This window comes from Ciconia boyciana, chromosome 10, assembly GCF_034638445.1.
Source record: "Ciconia boyciana chromosome 10, ASM3463844v1, whole genome shotgun sequence".
Taxonomy (NCBI): Eukaryota; Metazoa; Chordata; class Aves; order Ciconiiformes; family Ciconiidae; genus Ciconia; species Ciconia boyciana.
The window spans coordinates 17,057,391-17,080,657 of NC_132943.1; the positions used below are offsets into that span (position 1 = coordinate 17,057,391).

The 23,267-nt window shown below is 36.3% G+C and overlaps 1 protein-coding gene across 2 annotated transcripts in view; it reads right to left on the minus strand.

Moving 5' to 3' along the window:
• Positions 1–4,266: 4,266 nt before the first annotated feature.
• The window catches only part of MAP3K2 (mitogen-activated protein kinase kinase kinase 2), a 49,984-nt gene continuing 30,983 nt past the window's right edge, over positions 4,267–23,267 (minus strand). Inside the window, exons 9-17 of one of the 2 annotated variants that reach the window (XM_072874101.1) lie at positions 21,242–21,321; positions 19,231–19,298; positions 16,121–16,213; positions 13,409–13,615; positions 12,520–12,668; positions 10,606–10,737; positions 9,115–9,244; positions 7,842–8,019; positions 4,267–6,078 (exon numbers count right to left, since the gene is read on the minus strand). In XM_072874101.1, the coding sequence (XP_072730202.1) occupies positions 5,853–6,078; positions 7,842–8,019; positions 9,115–9,244; positions 10,606–10,737; positions 12,520–12,668; positions 13,409–13,615; positions 16,121–16,213; positions 19,231–19,298; positions 21,242–21,321 (1,263 nt within the window). In that variant the 3' untranslated portion in view covers positions 4,267–5,852. Of the gene's footprint in view, positions 6,079–7,841; positions 8,020–9,114; positions 9,245–10,605; positions 10,738–12,519; positions 12,669–13,408; positions 13,616–16,120; positions 16,217–19,230; positions 19,299–21,241; positions 21,322–23,267 lie in introns of both variants that reach the window. The other variant, XM_072874100.1, reaches the window with a different exon arrangement.

Consider the following 23,267-nt stretch of genomic DNA (forward strand, 5'->3'; position numbering starts at 1 on the left):
TCTAAGTCTCTTCCACATATTTACAGTGATACTCCATTATACGACTCCTGCGAGGTCTGAGATGACAGACACTATGCTTTAATAAACCGTTCCAATTTTAGGATGACACCACCTTCTATACTGGTATCAACGAGAAACAAAACACTAGGGAACCAACAATCTCATGCCTGTTCAGAAAAGAAAATGCAATCCTTGTTTTCAAATCCACATTATATAACCTCTGGGGAGAAGGATCATCTAGTTTGGGGGTAAAAGAGATTAAAACCTTCCGAAATATTTTCCATGAATATCCACTCTGGAGTTAGAGTATCCTTTTCCTCATCTCTCAACAGAAGACCCTGACCTCCGATCCTCATCGGTGGACTCAACATAAGGGCTGAACCATGAGATACAATTTTTGTGTGTTTTAATCCAGTTCCTCTCCCTTTAAAGTAAGTTTATGAAAACTGAGACCTAGCCAAAGCGTGACTGCTAGCATTGCTGCTTTCAAACATGAGAAATTTCATTTCCTCCATCCCATCTACCCCTCAAATACATACGTGTATATATTGCTAGAGAAAACTGAAAGGTTGCTCCAGCAAGCGGGGAGCTGCAGCGTCCTGGGTTCAAGTGATGGGGCCGTGGTATAAAGCTGTACATTAACTCGCACCTTATTCAGGAGCTATCAGTGGCCACCACCTATGCAGTATTTAAGTTATGCCAACTCGAGAGAAAAATAAACCGTGCAGGCCAGGTTGGGGAAATAAAAAGAGAAAGGAGCTCCTTTGTTTCTGATCAAGGATTTCAATTCAGAAATCCCGCGTTGGTCGCAATTCTGCCTGCCCCCTTTGGCATGTGTTTGTGGCTCCTCCTGAAGGCAGCATCAACACCTAGGTAGTTAACCTGGTGTCGTGGTTACCAGGTGGGTGACATTTGGCTGTCACGTCAAGCAGACTGCTTCCCAGCAGCTCTGAAATGTTCCTAATATGGTGCACAGAGCAGTTCAGGTCACAAATCTACTTGTCTTTGTGGCGTTCCTTAAATGTCCCAAAGCTCAAACCTGGCTATAAAAGTCACCAGGTTTAGTCACCAAGCTTATGCATTAACTTTAGAATGACAACAATAAGATTAAGTTGAAAAGAGTTTTAAAAAGCAAACTCTTCATTTTAATGCTGGCATGAATTTTGCACATCAAAACAGAAACTATAAACACCCAAATCTCTTAAATATGGGCAGTGTCTATCACTTTTTACTAGTACCTGCTTTACCCAGTTAGCAATAGCTTACTGATGGATATATATGTATCTATAACTAACAGTACTAATCCATGAAACATCACTTTTGGCTATATGTATATGGGGATAGAAAAGCTTTGGTAATTGTATGTGATTTTACACTGCAGACTTGTCATTAACACAAGACAGCAAGTTACCAGCAAGAAGAAATGATACTGGCGGTAATACTTCTGCTTTTCCAGACACACCATAGGGACTTACATTCAAGCACACACATTATGCTTTTCTATATGCGTGACAAAGACTGTCAAGATTAAAAACATAAGAAATTGGTTATAAATAACTGTAGATCTGACCAATTTGCTCAAGTCTCTGAAGCTGCAGCTAGACATTGCTCTATCTTGTCCAAAAGAATGGCTTGCTGTACTGCACTGTACCTACAGGTGCTACAAGGCTTTCAGTCAAGACAACGGCAGGATTAGGATTATCCAAAAGACACAGGAAAGAATTTCATGGACATGTGCTAGCTTCACTCAGAAATCTGTTGATTCGCTTAGACACATCATATTCCTGGGCATTTAAAGTAGACAGCTTTTAATACAGTACCACGTTTACAAATGTACCGACTGTAATTTCAAGTCCATTAAGAACTCTGCTGCGATCTCTACAGTAAACTGAGTCTAGTACCCAGAGCTGGGAAGCTAAATTTTGACTCTGACAGCATTTCTGTGAGTGCAGAAGTCCTTTTTCTGGTATGCGCATCAGTGTACAATCTCCAAAATGCAAATACAAAACCTATATTATCACAGGAAGCCTTCAGGAAGTGCTCAAAAAATCACTTTTTAAAATTCTCAATTTAAACGTCTGCAGCAGATTATAACTAAAGTACATTTTTCAATGCGGTTAGGTGAATTCTGGTTTGGGCACTTTGAAAAAACTCCATACTCTAAGACTGTTTTGGTGACATGGAATTGTATGACATATTTCAATATGGTGTTCAAATATGAAAAAAATTAAGGCATACAGACAAAAAGGCACCAGCTAAAAAACCCCCAACTTTTCATTTTGTTATATTGAAAGGAGTGTTTAGCTACAAATTGAATTGCAAATCAAGTTAAAATTTTAAGACTACATTTAAACTGTCAAGAAAAAAAGTCTATGTAGATTTAACTTTGCAGTTATTAGATCCATACCTTTTTAAGTCCTTACATGGATATTTCCATCACCCAAATGAAACAACTTGCTATAACATGACTGAAGCTTTCAGTCATACTCTAACAGGACTGTTAGTTACACCATTAAAACCATACTACAGAAGCAGCTTGACTTTTGTTACTTAATACATGCAAACAGGATAATAAAATTCATTAGCAGATAAGTCCTTTGAAAATATGCATACTCACTGTGAACCTTGATCCTTATTTTTTGAGAGCATAGCTTCATCATGGCATTTACAGAAAAGCAAAACCACCCTGCAACCGTATTGTTTTCATTGGCATTTTCTAGTAATTGGATTCAACAATTAAGAATAATTCATGATTCTAAAATGCTGGTATCTTTGTTAGCAAGATATGAGAAGTTGTGAGCAGGGATCTTGGCTCTGCAACCCTCCTCCAATGGAGTTTTAAGCATGCAACTCCATGCGTCCTCTCAAATTCTAGAACTAGGGTTTGTTCATTAGCACGCCAGTAGTCAATATAAGTGTTTTACAGACATTGTATACAGATGTACTACATTATTTAATGCAGCTTGTTTTACTACATTACCCCAATAGAGGATAAATATTAGCTAACATTTTGGTAAAAGTCTGATTTAGCTTCATAATTATTTCTAGCTCAAAACATTTATGTTAATAACCATCTAATTTACTGTAAGTTGCTTAAGTCAGTAGATAAATTCTCCATAGGGTGGAAAAAAACCAGCTCAAGCCTAAATTTGGTTAAATTATTAAAATTTTACTAGAATCACCAGAACTGGCAAATGTCATCTTCATTTAAGCAGCACTGCGTTTACGTTGGCAGCTTTCTGGTACGTCAAAGAAATTAAGGAAAGTGCGTTCTGCAAATTCTTTTTTTCCTGGCTCCAAAATGCTTACCGTTGTCATGACTGAATGCCATTTTTTAGAAAAGGCACAAAAGCAGCAAACTCAATTATTCAGTAATTAAAAATCACAATGAGGAAGTGATATTGCAATATACATGAGCCAGCACTGTCTCACAAAAAGGACACATTATAAGAAAACTAGACTCTGAAAATTTTCAAGCTTCAGAGAGTGCAGTTTCTTTTTTGAATAGTATATTTAAATGCTATGAATGCTACAGATAAACCTGGTTACATTTTCCCTTTAATGTCCTTTTTTGGTAATATAAAATTTCCTTACCTTTTCAGATATCACTGTCCACTACTCATTTTTATATACATTTTCACCTTGGTTTTGGTGCCTTCTTAATCTGTTTGAAATCAATCATTTCAATTATATGATCTTTAAATTACCTGCATGAACTATTAGGCTCTACGTTAAACTTCCCATCCCTGCTGTCACTAAATTTTGCTTATAAAGCAAAGGTCTTTTACAGCAGAGTACATACCAATTCTTCTTAAAGGCTGCTTTCATAGCTTTTATCTAGTGATAGAGAAGAAGAAAAAAAAAAGTCAGTAGAAGCTGACTTTCCTTTCAGCCTTCTAAACTTTACCTGGTCTGACTAGTTCTTCCCACCCTCAGAAAACCTTGCACAGTTGTGTACCCTGACCAAGAAAATTATATCATTCTTACTCCACTACAGGTAAAGTGATTAGGATAGATCCATACTCCTGCTTATGCTCTGGTACAAAATTTGGAAGTTAGAAGAATAAATTCAGAAATCTCATGAGTGAACTATCATGGCAATGGGTAAGCTTATTGTTCTATCTCCATGCACTTCATAATTCTGATAGTCCTCTACAGATGCAAAACAGGTAGAGCCTTGTCAGAGACAACAAGGTTCACAGTACAAGCCCACTGGTGCCTTTACAAAACAACAAAAGCAAGCAATGAATCATCCAAAACAGCATACATTATTTCACTTCTGTAGTCCAATAGTTTATTTCCAAATGCCCTTTTAAATTATTTATGTTGTGTTCTACAAAAATAGGAGAGTTTGACTTTTCTGTTGTGAAAAGTCAGTTCACTACACCTGATCAGTGCCTGGACTTCTCAATTGAGAAGCAGTATTTCAGAGTTTTACTTTTGTTCTTTTATTATACTCTTTCAGAAATGGAAAAAGTGATTAACATACGTTTTATGACAGTTGTAAATCTGACAAAAACCAATCTGAATTATCAGGCTGGAGTAATCATGCTCATGTTATTTAATTGCTGGCTCTCTCTGCGCTTTTGGCCTTCATATGATCTTTTGTGCTGTGCCTCCTTGTTCATGTGGATTCATCATTGCTACCTTATTAAAAATATAACTGGAGTCTTATATTTCTCAGTGACTTATTCCTGGTGTTAAAAGATGTTTAACTTTATTTCAGAAATTTTCAACACATCCTAGATGACTGAACTGTGTTACTAAACCAATTTTTTTAGTGCATAACAGGAATTATTTTATATTATTCAGGCACTTGATGTTGACATACATTCCATCCTAGCGCCTCTCGACAGCTTTGAAAACATTTCTTATAGCTCATTCTGAATCAAGAAACTCATATACTGCACAAGGATTAGTCACTCCCATTCCCCTCCAGCCATTCATGGGATTGTAGAGGAGAACTGACTCTCAACATCGCTATTTTTTCTTATCTACGATAACAGTCTCCCTCCAAGCTTAAGCAACAGAGGTTCTCTTTGGCAGATACAGCAGGAGGCATTCTCCTAACTATTTAGATCCAACAGCTGAGCCTTGTCTGTTATGAAAATTTTCCCCTTGCAGTATAGTAGTTCCTAGGAGTCTGGGTCCATAATTTGTTTACCTGTAATTATTTTCCTATTAAGATAATACAATAGTTCTATACCAAAATCTCTAACTAGTACATCAGTGTTGAGTTCTGTTTTGTTACTTTCTTTTGGTCACATAGAAGTACCAGTTAGACACGCTGCTGTACAAAGAGTTCCAAGTTCTTCCAGCTTTATCATTAACTCTCAGAACTGCGTGTTCCAGCTTAAACTGTAAAGTCCAGAAACTGATTATAATGCTAAAATATAATAAGAACTTAGAACTCTCTGCTGCAAGTACCTACAATATAAAGAAGAATCACAGAGAAGTAACCTTCTTGTCCTTTAGCTGCATGTCTATTTTTCCCTGCACCCTGAGTCAGTCAGTGGTGTCAGAAAAAGTCACACAGTTCCTGACTGTCCAAGCATTTGTCTTTTTTTTTTTTTCCCCTTTAAATAAGGAACAAATATGTACTAAAGTGCTTTATCTACATGAACCACATCAGTACATTATAGAAACAAAAAGTTCTAGTCCTGGTGGGAGCGGGGGACAGAAGATTCTCATTTTAGATACAAAATTTAGATTGTTTACAATCTAAGTGAAACAAAGATTCAAGAGAATATTCTCTCTTGTTTTTTTTCTCCTTTTCTTGTAAAAAATAAAAATAAAAGTGCAGTCAAATAGAAAATAAATGCAGTAGACGCAAGCTGAGTTGAGGCAGGCTGTTAGTGATAGTGTGCAAACGTGTGTCTTAGCAGTTCATCTGCAAATGGTCGCAGCTTGGCCTCAATAAAAATCCGTTTCAAGAAATCCCGAGCATGGTCGGAGACATGAGGTGGTAGCTGGGGGTTGGTTGGCTGAGTGGCAATTTTAAAGATGGCAGCCATTGCTTCGAACTCTGCCCATGGGGGCTTCTCAGTGAGCATTTCTACCACTGTACAACCTACACTCCTGAAACAGAGGCAGAAGTGAAACAGCAGGTTACAACAGAATCATGCCCTTCCAGGAAAATAAGAAATAGCAGAGAGCAACTAAAATACCACAAATAAGCAATGTCTACTTAACTCTACAGAGCAAGGTCAGCGGAAAACAGGTGTTTAAAAAAATTGCATGGACAGCTATATGCTTTATCTCAAAGTTACACAAATCACTACCTACATCTTCACTTTATTACTTCACTGGGACAAAAGCTACTACCTCAGTGAAGGGATAATTACATACTTATCTAGGCAATACCAACTGCATTATGGCACTGCCACTATTCAGTGCTCAGCAGGCTGATACAGGCCACGAGTGCTGCACAACCCCTGTACATCAGCTCTTCAGACAGCTGCAGGATTTGAATGCACTTGAAAGCTGTCTTGCTCATTAAGGCCTAATGGAAACGCAAAGCAACAGGAATGCTTTGAGTATACTGCATATAGCTCATTAGAAATGCACAAGTTATCACTAACGAATAATGTGCAAACATAAGATGGCAGTTGAAAAGTTTAACACCATACTTCAGTGGTATCTTCCTCTTTCAGTTAAGGACACTAAAAATATACTTAGATTGCCAAACAAATCTTTAAGATCCTGAACAATCTTTGTATACAAAGCTTATGTTTAAAGGATTTAGGAAGGCAGAAGGGCATGCATATGGCCAGAAAAACTTTTTTCCGTAAGTCCTGCAAGATCAGCCTCTTCCAATAGCAAACAAATGATACTGCAAAATGGATAGGCTGGAATAATTTCCCAATTTTCGGGAAGTTTTATGGTTAGACAGAGGTATGTTTCTTTACACAATAAGGATTTACTGACCGACAGAAGTCAAACTTCAGTATTTTTTCTTAGTTTTAACCAGGATTTTCTCCATCAAAAACCATGTATTAGCATTGGTACAAATACTTCAAAGCAAAACAAGTCAACTGTCTGAAATCTATAAGGCTGTGGTATTATTGAAGTATAGCAGAATAATTACTAAGTGATCTGAAGTAGGCTAAATTAATTTCCCTGACATTAAAAGTATTGCCATTGGTTGGATATAATGTGGTTCCTTTTTAAACACACAAAATGTTACTACTCCTGCATATCTACTGTTGCCTACCTGCTCTCCTGCATGTTCACAGATCACCTGCAGTGCAAGGAGTCTAATCGCTAAAATCATCTGTCCATTGAGTTGGAGCTATGTTAGACTATGTCATATTACACAATGTATCACAAACATTCATTTTTGAAATTTACCTTTCCCTCTTAATTCTTAAATATTTAACAGCACTTAAATCAAACTATTTTTTGATACCTCCCATTTAAACCTGGCTAATTCATTCTTATGTGCTCATCTTTTAAAGGACCAGCATTTAATTTTCTGCCCTGCATCAAAGGTATTTCAGGACAGTGACTTAACTGATGCTTCAAAGCTTCACATGTTGCTTTCACCCAGTACCTCTCCAGGATTTACAAACAGTCTAGTAATCCTAACTTTATGCAAGGTCAGTTCAAAGGATTCTTATGATGCCTAAATCAATGGGCTGAGGAATTGCCAAATGAAAAAATTCCCACATGTCTGTGTTACACTCTCCAAATATGACTGTCAGTGCTCACACTTGCCACCTTCTTCGGCTTAAACCCCAGAATGAAACACTCCAACTTCAGATAATGAACACTTACACTCGGCTGAAAAAGAGCCCATTCTGACATGACACCTTTCAGTAGAGAAGTTTTTTTTAACATACCAGATATCTGCTTTTCTGCCGTACCCTTCTCCACTAATAACTTCTGGACTCATCCAGTATGGAGTTCCTGTGACAGACTTCATTCCTGTACCAGAGAGACATATCGTCTGCAGCCGTTTGCTGGCACCAAAGTCACCGAGCTTCACATTGCCTGCTGAATCTCGCAGAATATTTGCTCCTGGAAGGAAGGGAACACAGCGTTATATTTGTGAAAGGCCTGTTAACAATTTGGTGTGGAAAACAGTAACAAAAGTTTGGATTCAGTGATACAATGCAAGATCAGCCTACTATTTCAAGCCAGAGAATTTACTTTCTCTGCTCATTCCTATTACTTCATTCCAAGATTCAGAAAACAATGAATTGTACACATTGGTTTGCATCCTAGGCCTGTTCCAGTTAGTCACAGTCACTTTGTAAAGCCTTCCTGACAAAATAAGGAATGTGCCATACAAGGGCCATAAAAAGAAATGGAAAATAAATTTCCACACAATTGAAAATGTCTTCATACTATATTAGAGCAAAATCTCAAACTGTGTTGCAGATTTGTTCAAAACACTTATCTGCATAAGTATGTACAAATTGACTGTGGTATCTCAACCTTTGTTGGAACAAAACACTGCTGATACAAAGCAACAGGAAAATTGCAAAAGTTTTAGGGAATACAACAGTGTTGTGTTCAACACACCTATTTTGCACATCACCATCTTCCTACATATTCTTAACTTGCTTATGCAGCACTTGCCAGTCACCTATATCTATCTGCAAAAAGTAAGTATGTCTGTTTCCTCAGGTTTCCTGGCAGTAAGATGGAAGAATTCTGAGTCATTTGATCAGGCAAGTCACCTCTGCCAGTCATTTATTGTACCAGTGAAGTGCTGGGTAATGTCTATGTAATTGATAGAAACAAAACTGTAAAAATAAACTTTCAAGTCATGATGCTTTCCTCTGCACATTCTATCTATTTGTAATGACATAATCCTTAGATATATTCAAAACTATTAATACTAAAATAAAATCAGAAAGAAATTTATCATGATTGTTTTGCAGACAGAGACTACGGCAACATTTTCAGAAGTCTGCTAGAACATCACAATGATGCTTATTTTCCCCCCTCAGGTTACAACAGTGACAGGAATAAATGATGGAAAGCTCTCTCATTGATTTTAAGTCAGTATTTTGGCATTTCAAACTTAATCACATTTTAGCGCTTCACACAAGACTAGAATAGAATTTGTAGTCAAGAGCACTGAACTGTGCACAGAACTATCATTACCTTTAATATCTCGATGGACAATCATATTACTGTGCAAATAGTGAACTCCTTCCAAAATCTGACGTGTGTATTTACGAGTCACATTCTCAGTGAGTGCTCCATATGATTTCAATTGGTCTTTGATGGAACCCTATGGCAAAAAAGAAGTATAAAACACTAACATTTCTAGAATCACAAGTGGGCTAATACTACAGTTGAACTTCAATGAAATTTATGCCTGAAATGTAGACATTTAAAGTTGCAATACTTGTCTAGATCAACTTAAAAGCACAGATATAGTTTTACCTCCACTGAGAAAAATACAAACTTTGACAAAAAAGAGGCTGGACAGAGAAGTCATATACTGAAATGTTAAGCTATTAACTTTAAAACTGTCAAGCAGCTGCATAGTTCCAGTGTGATATACAGAAAAAGAGAACAGCAGTATTTTCACTCAAACACCACTCTCAACTTTTTTGATGGTTAAATGCTGATACTCAAGTTGGACAGAACACATGCTGTTTACCCTGTTTAGTTTATAACTCAGGAAAAAAAAAAGGTTGTCAAGAAAAAAACACCACATGCTGGAGGATGGTCCTTTACGTAAAAATTAAGAGATAAGCAAGCCTTGGCTTAAAATAACATTAAATCAACAATTCACGGTTTCATAACTATTTTTGTATACCCTGGCTTTGTCAGACAGAGTTACAAACTCCTAAGATTACTTCTGTGACACTGTCCTCCAAATCTCAGAAACATTCAACAAGCCCCCCAAAACAAAGCCCAGAACTCACATAAAAAAAAAAATCCAAACCAAAACAACCAAACAAACCAAAACACCACCACCACCACCACAAAACCCCCCACACCGCTTTTCTTCTCTGGAGTCTCACAGTAAAGTAGAACGCTGTAACTATTCAGAAATATAGAGCCTATGTTTGTATATGAGCACATTTTATTTAGCTCTGCTGACCCCACTCGGTGAGAAAAATCTAGTTTTCTGACCTTATACTATTTCTTAACAAAACAGTAGAAGAACAGTTCAGCATGTACCTAAGTGCCACACAAAAAACAAGCACCAAGATTATTTTCCGTATGCACTTACTCCCACACCCATCTTAGCTACTTTTTGTTTTCCCGAAATAACTGAGAGTTGAGGTGGTGACTATACAACAGCATAAGCTGAAGCACAGCAAAAAGAAACATTAAAATTCAGGAAGATTCAAGAGTTTACTAATCAAAACATTGTCTTTTCAAAGACATTGCCAGGCACTTCTTACGCCAAAATCAAATGCAAACAACTTTTGTACAAACCACTGTAATTCTGAAAACCCAAACAAGCAATGGAGAAGATAGGCTCCTGTAAGCACTTGTCAGTAGCCATCCTTGGCTACCGTTTTTAACTTGCACATTTCTTTAATATCTGTGGGTGCTTCTGCAAAAGCTGTCTAGTTGGGTGTTCGTCACATTGTGTAGAAACGATGGTTGAAGTGGACTGGCTCTCTTGCTTACCCCAGGCATATATTCCATGAATATAGAGAGTGTTCTTTCTGGTGGATCTCTCAAGAAGCCATAATACTGAACAATTCTTTCATGCAGCAGATTTTTCAGCAACTGAATCTCACATTCAAGTGCATTTACTTCCTAAAACGAAAAAACAGACAAGATTTACTATGGTTGATGTAGTAGTAATAATGTTTTGGATCTGTTTTTTTTTTAAAGCAGGACAGTATATACATATTGAAGGGTTATGCAAACTAAGTAACAAAATACTCTTTTAGCTTATGCAAAGTTTATACATTTTATAACAAGAAAATATCACCATTAGATTGAGGGAAGTAAAAAAAAACTATGGCTTTTCTATAAATTAACTTTGGGATGATTTTGCTGTTATTTCATTGTTTCTCTTATTTTGAAGTTATATTTGTTTCTAAGCACAACAGATATCAATACCTGTATGAAGTCAGTGATCATTATGCAACATGTCACAAGCCTCCAACTGGGGGCGGGGGTGGTGGTGGTGGTGGAATTTTTAAATCTTTGTAGTGGAATAATTAGCATTAATTCTTAACTTTTCCAGGATGACTGACTATACTTTAAAAATGCCTTTGAGCACCACTTAATATTATTATAATGAAACACAACAAAGAAAAACATTAACACATATGGTGCTTTCTCTAGAGCTATCTGAAATACTAAAAATTTTGCAAACAGGAAGCAAGATATTTTGCAACAGACTGTACAGTAAGATGCTGGAAAAATACTAACCCACGAATTCAAACTTGACTGGATTCCAAATTTCACCTAGAAGTCATTCATCAAAACTTACTTTTTATCTGTCACAGACTGTTACTGATACCCTCACACTTCTGAGGTTAGAAGGAAAACAGATTTTTTGACACTTAGAGGCATACATTACAAAATGCTATTGCAAGTGAGGTCACAGAACTGTTGCTACAGGAGGGACTACAGTATTTTATATTGAACATTTCCAAAGCATAATCAGTTGTTTTGTTACATTTTAAAGTAGCAGCAACATCAACTACACTAGAAATCTACAGCACAAATGATTCTTGGCTTTCTTCCTTGATCCTACATCACTACTAGCAGCAACTACAACTGGTAGCCATCCAATTCTGCAATCATGCTTACACCCATTGTTTCCCCGGCCTTGCTCCCCACAGTGCAGAACGCAGTCCTAATGCAGGAAAAGTAATAATTCTTTTTCCATCCTGTAAAAAGCAGCAAGTACGGTTTGGGAAAAAAGAAACTGAAGATCGGTGCTACTTTTAAATAGTTTCTCTCCTCAAATGTCCAGTATTTAAAGGAGGATAAGTTTAATTTTAGAGAGAGAATAAACTGACAATGAAACTTTTGATCTTCAGAGAGAAATACAGCAAGTAACAGTAGCTAGCCCTGATGCCCAACGTTTTATAAAAAAGAAAAAAAAAAGGAAAAACCAAACACAAATCCCCCCAAAAGATAAAAAAAGATAAGACTCGCAAACTGTCTTCATAGCCAAACAAAATATCCTCAGGAATTTATTTTCAGGAACACTTAAATTAGTACAGATTTTTCTGTTTATAAATGGAACTTGTTCTAATTCCTGTAAGTATAAATAATCTATTTCAGAGCACACTTCACAATGGGTTATTTAATTTTAGAGACTGAGAACACACCAAATTAAGTTATGTATGTTCACTGCATAAGGATATGTATGAAAATTAAAAAATGGGATGTAACATTAAAATCAGGTAACCAAATGAATCCTTTGAGGTCCTAACAAAACAGGATTCCTAACAAGGACATGAAAACACAACATGTTTTAAAACATCATCCTGTTCAAGGAAAGGAAGATCAGTCTAGTCTACAACACACGACTTCAAGCAGAAGCCCTTTACAAACTCTCTCTTTGGTATTACTTACCTTGCTGGTTTCTGGACTATCAGGATCAAACTGAACTTGTTTAACAGCCAGTTCTCTTCCAGTATCAGCATCATAACACAGATACACTCTGCCAAATGCACCTTGACCCAGCAGTTTACCAAGTCTCCAGTTAGTTGGAGCTCGTGGTGCTGAAAATATAAGTATGTTTTGGTTTTCAAATGAGCTTGTTATTCAGCTGATCGAGAAAAACTGGAATACACAGAAAATAATTTTTTAAAAGACTACGTTTTTCAACAACAGAAACTGCACGTCCTAAACCTCCCCATATAAGTTACAAAGATCAATAAAATTTCCTGTAAGATGGAAAACATGAGCTACTTAAATTTATTCACAAAATAATTTGTGATAGAGATAGACATACTTAAAACAACTAGCAACAACTAATCTGAAAAACAGAAAAAGCATGTTAAACAAACTTAGTAACTTTTTTTTTTTTAAATCAAGGCACGATTAAAATGTACGAGCTACTGAAGCCATCACGAAGTATATTTGCTCCTGAAATGCCACTATAGATATAAAACGGTACTACCTGAGGTCTACAATTTATCAGAAAACTTAATCAACATCTGCAAAAATAAATAGTAACTGCAACCTACATAACCCTTATCGTGTCTTCAAGAGTCTAACAAATAAAAAATATTTTTGTAGTGTTTTGTTATCACAGATGCAAATTCCATGTGAAAATCTACATGAAGGTTGGCAAAGTAAGCAATGAAAAAACTGATGAGCATAGTGTCTTGACTTTTTCCTATTAGAGAGATAAAAACACATTATTCAATTGCATGTATTTTGATGACACGCTTAGTTTTCACATGATATACTTAAAAGGTAAGAGAGTTTTAGGACTTCACAAAATGCCTTAACTTACAGCGACTGGGTGGGCTGATGTCCATGACTGACAAGGTAGGATTGTCTATGTCACTTCCCCTCCTCCTCATTCGGTTATCTTCATATTCTGGCGTAAAGACACTGCTTCCACTACTGGTGCTCAGTGAGTGATCAGTAGGACTGAAACTAACTGGTGATCGGAAGCTGTTTCCCTGAGTCCTTCTGGCTCTTGGAAAAGTTTTACGACCTTAAATGATATACAAAGAAATACTAGTGTTACATTACAAAAAATACTGCTATGCAATGTGTGTATGCAAATACTTTATGAATTACACATAATGTAGTTCAAGTCTTCCACAGCATTATAATATGATGTAATGATCATGAAATTTACTGGTTTAACTTTCCATCTAGAAGAAAACAAACATTCATCAGATGTATGTAAGGATTAGACTGAATCAAAAACTGGTTTACATTTAAGTGACTGAAATTGGGACCAAATTCTGAAACTGTTCTGAAATGTAACCTACATGCTTCAGAAACCTGTAGGGCTGTGAGAGGAGAAAGGAAAATGCCATGCCTCTACTTTTATTGCTCTATTAAGGTATAAATACCAAATTTCTGATATATAGGAGAGATATGTTTACATCCCAGTGGTGCCCAGGCTGGCGTCTTCATCCTGTAAACTAGTAAGAATTGAATGCAGAGAAAGAGCTACACATGGAATCAACAGGAAGACCACAAAAATATTTTAAAAAATAAAAATTAATCAGAAACAATGCATAACTCAGAGATGGCTACAGCATTAGAATAAAAAAAAAAGACACTGATCTTCAAAAAAGTTAATTATAATCAGATGACTAACACAATTCATGTTAATATATTTAGATAACATGAAAATTTTTAGGTGAGCATAGCTTGATGAAGTTTCATCCTACAGAACTCAGAAATAGCTGAAGGAGTCTCCGATTCATTAGGTATTACACTGTAGAAGGAGAATTCCCAGGGGACTGAAAAAGGCAGATAAAATACCATTGAAAAAAGTGGACTCAGATTTATATACTAGTCTGGCCAATTTAAATTCCAAGAAAGATATGCAAACAAATTATTAAGCAGTTTTATAAACCACTGAGAAGATAATAAGGTGATAAACCAGCCATAATTGGTTTGCCACATGTAGCTAATCCAATTTCCCTATTTCATCAGGACATTGTCATAAGCTAACTAGTGAAGCATTGCATAGACCAACTCACTATGTAGAGTATGCCCAAGACAGATTTAGAGCAGTTATCAGTGATTTCTCATCAAAGGGGAGGATAATTTAAGTGGACATGCACAGCAGTTTACCCTCAGTCCACTTCCATACTCTATTTTAACTGATGATGTATATATGATGGAACATAATACACTGAAATATTGCAGATGACATCAAGTTAAGTATGGCTGGAAGTCCGTTTAAAGATAAAAATCTAAATTCCATAGACTGAACAGCAGTCAGTATGGCGACTATGAAAAAAAGTAAAGTGTCATTCTGGAATGTATTAACATGACTGTTACATACCAAGTTATGGTTATATCCTATGTTATACATAAAGCAGCCATGAAAAAAGCCTCAGCTAGAGTACTCTATCAAGTTTTGGCCACTACAAGAATGGAGAAGAGACCAGAAAAAAAAAAAAAAAGAGGCTTGCAAAAATGTCTAAGGTAAGGCTTAAGGCTTGAAAGAAGAAAACTAAGGAGAGAAAACAGATGTGTGTGTGATGTAGTGTTACATATGGGCAGTAACCAATTTTTCACTGTGTTAAAACAGGGTAGCTAGTTACTAGTTTAATTTGCAGGTAAAATGATTTAGAAGACAGGGAAAGATAAGTTATAAGATAAGCTATCTTTGAAGTTAGTTATGCAAAGAAAATTAGTATCTCTTCTCTTAAAGCCAATTTAGAGTTTACTTAAAAGTCAGTGTGACAGATCTTTGCTTTTTTAATCTTGCCTTAAGAGCAAGGGACTGGACCGAAGCTGCCTTGCAGTCCTTCAATTTGGTATTTCTGTAACAGAATTCCATTTATTGCTGCGCTCATTCCATTCTGCAAATGAAAGCATCTGGTCTTCGGAGAAGTTTCTTCTTAACACTTCTCAATTAGTGCTTGACACACCCTCAAGCCAGACAATCCTTCAGCTGCTCCCCTTTCCTTCCTTTGGAAATTTAACATGTGTTAAATTTACATCAATGTTATTACTGTCCAAATCAGTTTTGTGGCCACATCAGCAGGTGCTGTCTTGCATTCCAACGATTTATTTCACCAGTTAATTGCTATTTCTCAGTTTAAATCATTGCTCTTCAATTTTATTTACTCTTTTAATCTGAGAAACTGTTAATAGGAACTCCACTGTATTTAGGGTTTTTCTTAAGCAAAACAAAAAATGACAAACTAACTGAGATACCTACTTTGGATAGAAAACGGTCATAAAGGTCAAAAGATTACACTGGATGACTCGCTGGCCAAAGATAGAGAACATTTTCATAGCTGTGAATATGAGTCATGAATTCTGTAATCCATAACTTTACCAGAGGTAAGACTGCTCAGCACCTCTATCAATCATTAGAATTTTAGCAAGTGAGTTTGGGGAAAGAAGTTAAGCTTTCAATTTCTTCAATATTTTCGTTCATTAAGATTTTACAATCTAAATCTTCACTTTTTAGGAAGAGAAAAACAAACTAATAAAGTAGAACTCTTGCAGTATTCACACTTACCGTCATTGTAGTCTTGTTGATGATATGAAATATGGTATCTTCGGGGATAAGTCCCCCCCTTTCCAAATTTCTCAAATATTGGGATATCATACTCTACTAGAAAATAAAAAGATACATTTCAAAATTTAAAATTAGGCAAAAGCTTATTAATCTAATCAGTTTGGTATTATAAACTTAAACATGGGGGAACATATCAGAAGATATGCTTCAAGTTGAAGCATCAGAGGAAAAAAGATTATAGAACAAAAGCCACAAATCTAACAAATCACACGAACGAAAAGGACATTCCACCAAAAGTTCCAAAGGATCAAGAAATCAATAGCTCAAGTGGTTTGTAACCTCTTGCTTAAAACAATGTCAGAGGACTGCAGCATGCCTAATTATTCCAGTTTTTAAAATAGTTTCTAGAGGAATTCTGGGAAATTACAGTTCACCAGGAAAACTGGCAGAAACTATTGCAAAGAATAAAATTTAAAGATGCATAAATATGAAAAATTGGCAAATGAGTCAACACAGCTTGAATTACTAAAACACATTCAATAGGTCCTCTTTTAAAAATTATCAAAGGAGAAAAGTATTCATATGATAAAGGGAAAAGTCCCTAATGCATAATAAATAAGTGGTTAGATGATAAGTATATAAGATGGGAGTAAATGGTCAATAGTTCCACCAGAATCTGGGCTACAACTCATGCAGTTTAATTATGCATGAATTCTCTAGACAGAACAATGAATAGTGAGGTGACAAAATCATTTGGAGAAATAAAGCCAACAGAATTACAGAAAGCCCTTAAGAGTCCGTGACTGGATGTTAAAATGGCAGATGAAATTCAATGTGCGCTAGTGTAAACGATTGTGATAGAGAGTTCCAGCAGCTGAACTCTTTATATTGGCTAAGAAGCAAATTAAATGCTATAAATCATTAAGATATACTGAACAAAGTTTTGTTCTATTCCATTTCAAAGGATTTAGTAAAACGGGAAAAGATTTAGAAGTACAGAGATGATCAAAGATACAAAATTGCTTCTCCATAAGGAATGTAGGCCTCTATAGACTAGAAAAGCAATAGCTCAAAGGGAGACAAAGAGGTCTATTTAAAAAAAAAGAAAAAATCACAAAAAGCATACTTCTTCATAAAACACAGTAAGCTGCACAACTTCTAGTCACGATATACTGTTGATACTGAAAAAGTTTATACAAGTTGAAATAGGGGCTGGAAAAATTTGTGGAAGGAAAAAAAAAATTCCATCAAATCACAGAAGAGCATCTTGCATTTGCAGAACCCTTAAGCCATACATGACTAGGAATATATTCTGAGGAAGGAATATTACATGCTCCTCTATAGAAACCTGGTACTGGTTGTGGCAGGAGAAAAGACTAGGCCAGATGGATATTTTTTCTGACTCTATATACTATTCTGTTTTTGTTACACATCAAATCATGAGAATAAATATTGAATATAGAATTAATGATTGCTGTCTATCCCATTGGTAACATACCAGAGCACCCCACAGGAAAAAAAAAAAAAAAAAACAGAAAAAAAATATTGCAAGATCATCTTATTAGAAAAGTAACAGTAATAAACAAACACAAGTAAACTAGATTAAGATTACCAAAGGCAAACTAATTTCTGACATTTCCAACTGTTTTGGTATTTATCTGTGCCACCTAAATGCTTCTTATACATAGTTTTAGTTCTATTTTCATTTAAAAGTCATGCAATCTGTTAAGCACTCTAAAATCCTTAAAAGAAAAAACACACCATCACACAGTTATCTGGATAAAGGTTCACAAACAAAATAAAAAGAAGCTTTAAAGTATGTAATAGACCAAAAAAACCCACAAAACACCCCAGATTCACTGGAAGCTAATTATTGTTCGACAGCAAAATTCTGTAGCGAGGCATGTCCATGAGAGACACTTCAAAGCACTTTCAAGGTTACCCATTCACTTTATATGCTGAACCATGCACAACAACTTGGATTCAAGCCAGAGTATCATATGAAAACATTAGTGGTGATGATTAATTTATAGGCACAGCACACAGTTCTCCTTCATCCCTTCATTTTGCAGTGCTTTCAATTACAGAAGTCATGAGCACTTCAAAGTAATCCTCATTTCACGTAGGAGAAAATGAAGGTTCCATGTACTGGTGTTGGCTGGGATAGAGTTAATTTTCTTCCCAGAAAATTATGAGCACCATATGAGCTCTGGTTTTGCATTTGTGACCAAAACAGTTGATAACACAGGGACGTTTTAGTTATTGCTGAGCAGTGTTTACACAGCATCAAGGCTTTTTTGTTTCTCACACTGCCCCACCAGTGAATAGGCTAGGGGTGCACAAGAAGTTGGGAAGGGACGCAGCTGGGTCAGCTGACCCCAACTGACCAAAGGAATATTCCATACCATATGAGGTTGTGCTCAGCAATAAAAGCTGGGAGAAAGAAGGAGAAAGGGAGGACATCCGGAGTTATGGCATTTTGTCTTCCTGTTACATGTGATGGAGCCCTGCTTTCCTGCAAATGGCTGAACACCTGCCTGCTGATGGGAAGCAGTGAATTAATTCCTTGTTTTGCTTTGCTTGTGTGCACAGCTTTTGCTTTACCTATTAAACTGTCTTTATCTCAACTCACACGTTCTCTCACTTTTACCTTTCCAATTCTTTCCCCCATAGCACTGGGGGGGAGTGAGCGAGCAGCTGTGTGGTGCTTAGCTGCCTATTTGGGTTAAACCACAACACTCCAAAATCAAATAAATTAACCAAGGTTATGCGCCAACTTAGAGATGGATATTACAGTCCAGTTTAACAAACTGTTGCATGCCCGTAACCACTGCATCATTTGTTCTTTTCAGAAAAGCAGGTAAGTTATACTATGCACACTAACAGTGGTGTTACACACAGTAATCTAGAAGAAAAAACATTTGGAAGATCTTATATTTCATTGTATCTTTTACTGTGTGCATTTGGGTTGGATTTTGTTGCTTTGTCTTCTCCTACCATATTAAGTTTGTGTAATACAATACCTCTCAATATGAACTTCCCTTCTAAGCCCTTTTATTTGCAAGAGGAAGAGTTCTGGAAAGCTAGTAAGTCCAGTGATTTTTGCCTACCTGAGAATTCCTGATGATTATCTGGATAGCTCTGTGCTCTTGGCATCCGAGACTTGGGATAGTTGTCTCTGGAAGTGTAAAAACATACAGCATCTAAAAACTGCTGTTAATCTAGTTCTTAAACATTTAATCTTACTGTCTCACAATTCATTATGACTGATGAAAAGTTATTGCTATACAAGTTGCTGCACTGGTTTGCAAGTGTGGAACCCAATTTTGAAAATCAAATCTAATAGGTATCAATAACAATTCAAGATCAGTAACAATGGAAAAGCTTGCTTATTGAGCTTAATGTAGTAAGAAAGCAATAGACTCAGTTAATGAGCAATGATATTAGTAAAAACATGAATTATCACAAGTAAAACCACAAAGGAGCACTGTTATGTTTAACACCTTTATAGCTAAACACAAAGGTTTATAGACTGGCAAAATCTCTTATACAGCCTACAAAAACTCTTGAGGAAGTTTAACCAAAGGAATGCACAACCTTTTAACGTCTCTAAATATTTCCTCTTCTCTCCGTGAAAGTCATAGGATTAAGAGAGTAATTTTATTGAGCTATAGAATGATGAAGAATTTTTGGTTCTTACACGATCACTTTGTTTCTTACCTACAGTTGGTATGTAACTCCCAGCCACCAAAAGGAATGGATGGGATTGCCAGTCAGAGCAACCGATTACAGTATATTTCCATAAACATACCAAAACAATGTCCTCCTTTTTCTGGTAAGAATTTCTCTAATGGGTAACAGAAGCTAAATGGAGACACAAAACCTACATCTTTGTAGGAAATATTTGAATGAAGGGAAAAAAAAAAAAAGGAAAAAAAACACTAAGTAGAGGTGACAAATGAAGTAAATAAAAAAACAACCAAAAGAAGTTTTGAAGAAGAAACATGAGTCGAATTAAGATTGCTTTGTTTCCCCTTCTTCCACTCACCCCTACCCCACAAAAACCTAAAAATTTGGCATTTGGTAGAATTTCTATCCTATGCAGCTACATTAAACACTGCGTGTATAACCTATCCCACTTCAACCACAAAATACTTTTCGTGTCTATTGTTTTCTTGTTTGTGAAATGGAGACTTATTTTTTTAACTCAAAAATTTATTTTTTAGACCAAATATATTTGTGTCCTCAAATCACATATTCTCAAATGAAAGGGTACTATGGAATACTATAGCTCTGATTAATCACCACAGGCAATGATTTCCAACTTTTTACCTTTCTACCAATTAAACAAAATATTTAAAATCAGCAGTATTATTTGTATAGCAGATCCAAATAAATGAGTAGCCAACCTGAGCAACATAAGACCCAAGGCTATTTGCCTGACCAACCATAAGCCAAACAGGAGTATGTTCTGTTTGGCCTACCTGGTGGCTGAGAAACTGTGGACAGTGACCCTCTCAAAACACATGAATCTCCTAACAGAGCAATCAAAATAGATCTCCAGACCCACCACAGTACATGCTGCCTCTTGCTAACTGACAGGCTTAAACAAGGAAAAACAAGTGGAAAATCTGCAATGGGAACAACAGGAGAGGAATGGACAGTAATTGCAAAGAAAAGGAGGGGACTGTCTGTGAAGTCTTTAAATGATTCTACCCTCTTTCTTGAATTGGGTACCCTCAACCTTGGAAAAGGGAAGCTTACTTCACATTGCAGTACCTAAGACATGTAAATCTGATGGGGCTGCTCACTGCCAGGGAATATACTTCACATATATGTAAGACCGGCAAAATTTCATAAAAATCTTCAGTACATTTTTGTAGGAGCTGAACTCTAAATTTTTTCTGTTTCAAATGCAAATTGTAAAAAAAAAAAAAGCTACTTCTATTTTCCATGCATTAGTAAGCAATTAAATTTCAATAAGCTTTTACAAATGTTCTATAACTTACAGAGGAATTTCTGGAAAAAGTTCAGTAATAGCTCTCGCTGGACAGTTATATGTTACAACTGATACATTATGCAATCTAATAAAGATAAATAATGAACGTAAGTAATTCTTACCCATCTAAAGGGCTGTCAAGTGAGGGACAGCTTCCTGAGCCAGAGTTGTCAGGACTGCTCAAAGACAATGGATCCAGCATCTAATAAATAACAAGCAGAGAAAGACCAACAAGTTCAATTTTTTGTTTTTAAAATGCTTGAAGGTTTCTGCTTTGAAACGCCTAATAAAAAACAAAACCAAACTACAAATATTAATTACTAGAGAAAAAGTTAGCTGCCATAGTTGAACCTACATTACATTCTTTTTCCTGAAATTATTCTGTCATTTTTCTCACATCTAACTAGAATATACTTAAGGTATTTAATCCTGCACCATGCTTTGTACCTAACAAGTTGTACTGCTACATTCTTCCTGTAAATGCCACTGTCTCTTAACATTGTATCAATATCTGCATGCCTAGCTTAACAGAATAACAAAAATAAGGCCTCTAAAGGATAAAAAGCTGTGACAGTTTAAAAAAAAAGTGGGTTTTGTTGTCAAAGAAAAAAATGTCAAACATGACACAGATAGTGATGAACGCAATTTACATAATCTCTGTAGTGGTTTAAGTTTGGCAAACTAGAAGTCAGAGAAAACAGCTAAAACCAAATACTGTAAAAAGCTTTTAAACATTTATCTCTAGTTAAGATTCCAACCGAGTTACGCAGAATTTTAAATAGAATTGAAGAGAAAATGGAAGGAGAAAGAGGAATAATGCATAAAATCTATAAACACTCTCCCTTTTCACCAAACCCAAAATCCTGTTTCAAATAAAATAAACTTTCATCTGAAACCGGAGTTTACAAAAACACCAAAGACAGATTTTTTCCTAAAACACTTCCGACGACCTAGTAATCAATGCTCATGAGCTGTGTGAAATATGCCATGTATCAGTCTGAAGAAGTCATAAAACTGACTCTCTCTGCCAGATCTATTACATAATGAAAATAATCATCAGCACTTTCTCTGTTGCTCGAATTCTAATCCAGAGGAAAAGAAATAGATTGATAGTAAACAGCATCCTCCTGACTACCATCTATTTCTATTGGCTGACGTTCGTTTCATTTATCTCGCACTAGCACCCTTAAAGTCCCAAGTATAATGACAGGCAAACATCACTCCCTTCTCTTTTGCAGTAAAGCAATCTGAAATGTTTTATAGATTTATTTTTCAAAACAAGTGGAAACAGAATCTAAATTTTGAATTATTGAATGTGACAATTTTACCAGCCTGCCTCTCAAAAACAGAGTGGAAAGCTCATCCGTTGTCTTAAAATGAGCTCCTTCCTAAAATAAAGTTTGTTTTGGTATCTTATGTAACATCTATTTTTTTTCTATGAATTGGACACCAGCCTTTTGCTGTAAATTGAGGAGCTGCCCCTCCAATTTTTATGGTCTGTGCTGCATCTTAAAGGTCCTGGGCACATACTTTGCTGAGCACCAATCAAGGACTTAGTAAAGAAATAGTGTCCAGAAAGTGAGTTTGCACTCTTAAATGAACACTTAAATGAACTCTGTATCAGGGAGGACAACATTTACCATAGACAGGTTCAGCAATTATATTCTTCTTTTCTCAGGCTGAGCAGTGGGTCCTGAAAGGGAAAACACCCCCATCTGCTGCCAGATTAATTACCTCTATAACTTAATGCAGTATGGTGCAACTGGCAGACCGTGGTCCGCTTCTATCCAACCCATCATCTCTTCTTAAAAGTGTGGGGTCTGCTGTCAGAGTGTGAATAGCTGTGCTCAGGCAGATCAAGAGGAGAGCAGAGCAAAGCCCTCCACACTCAAATTCCCTTCTTGTCTTTGTGGGGCAGGCTGTGACAGATGTAGGCAGCATGGTCAACACTTGCCAAGGTGATGTGACAACTTACGGGGAAGGGAGCAAACAGAGGTTGTGAGTTCCCAACACTCCAATCTGGCCCTCGAGGCTGCTTAAGTTGAACTAACCTGGCTTCCTATGAAAGTAAAATTCCTCTATTTAAACCCTGCTGACAGCTTACACAGCAATGCGTACATGACAGGTTACATGTTTCTTGAACACTCT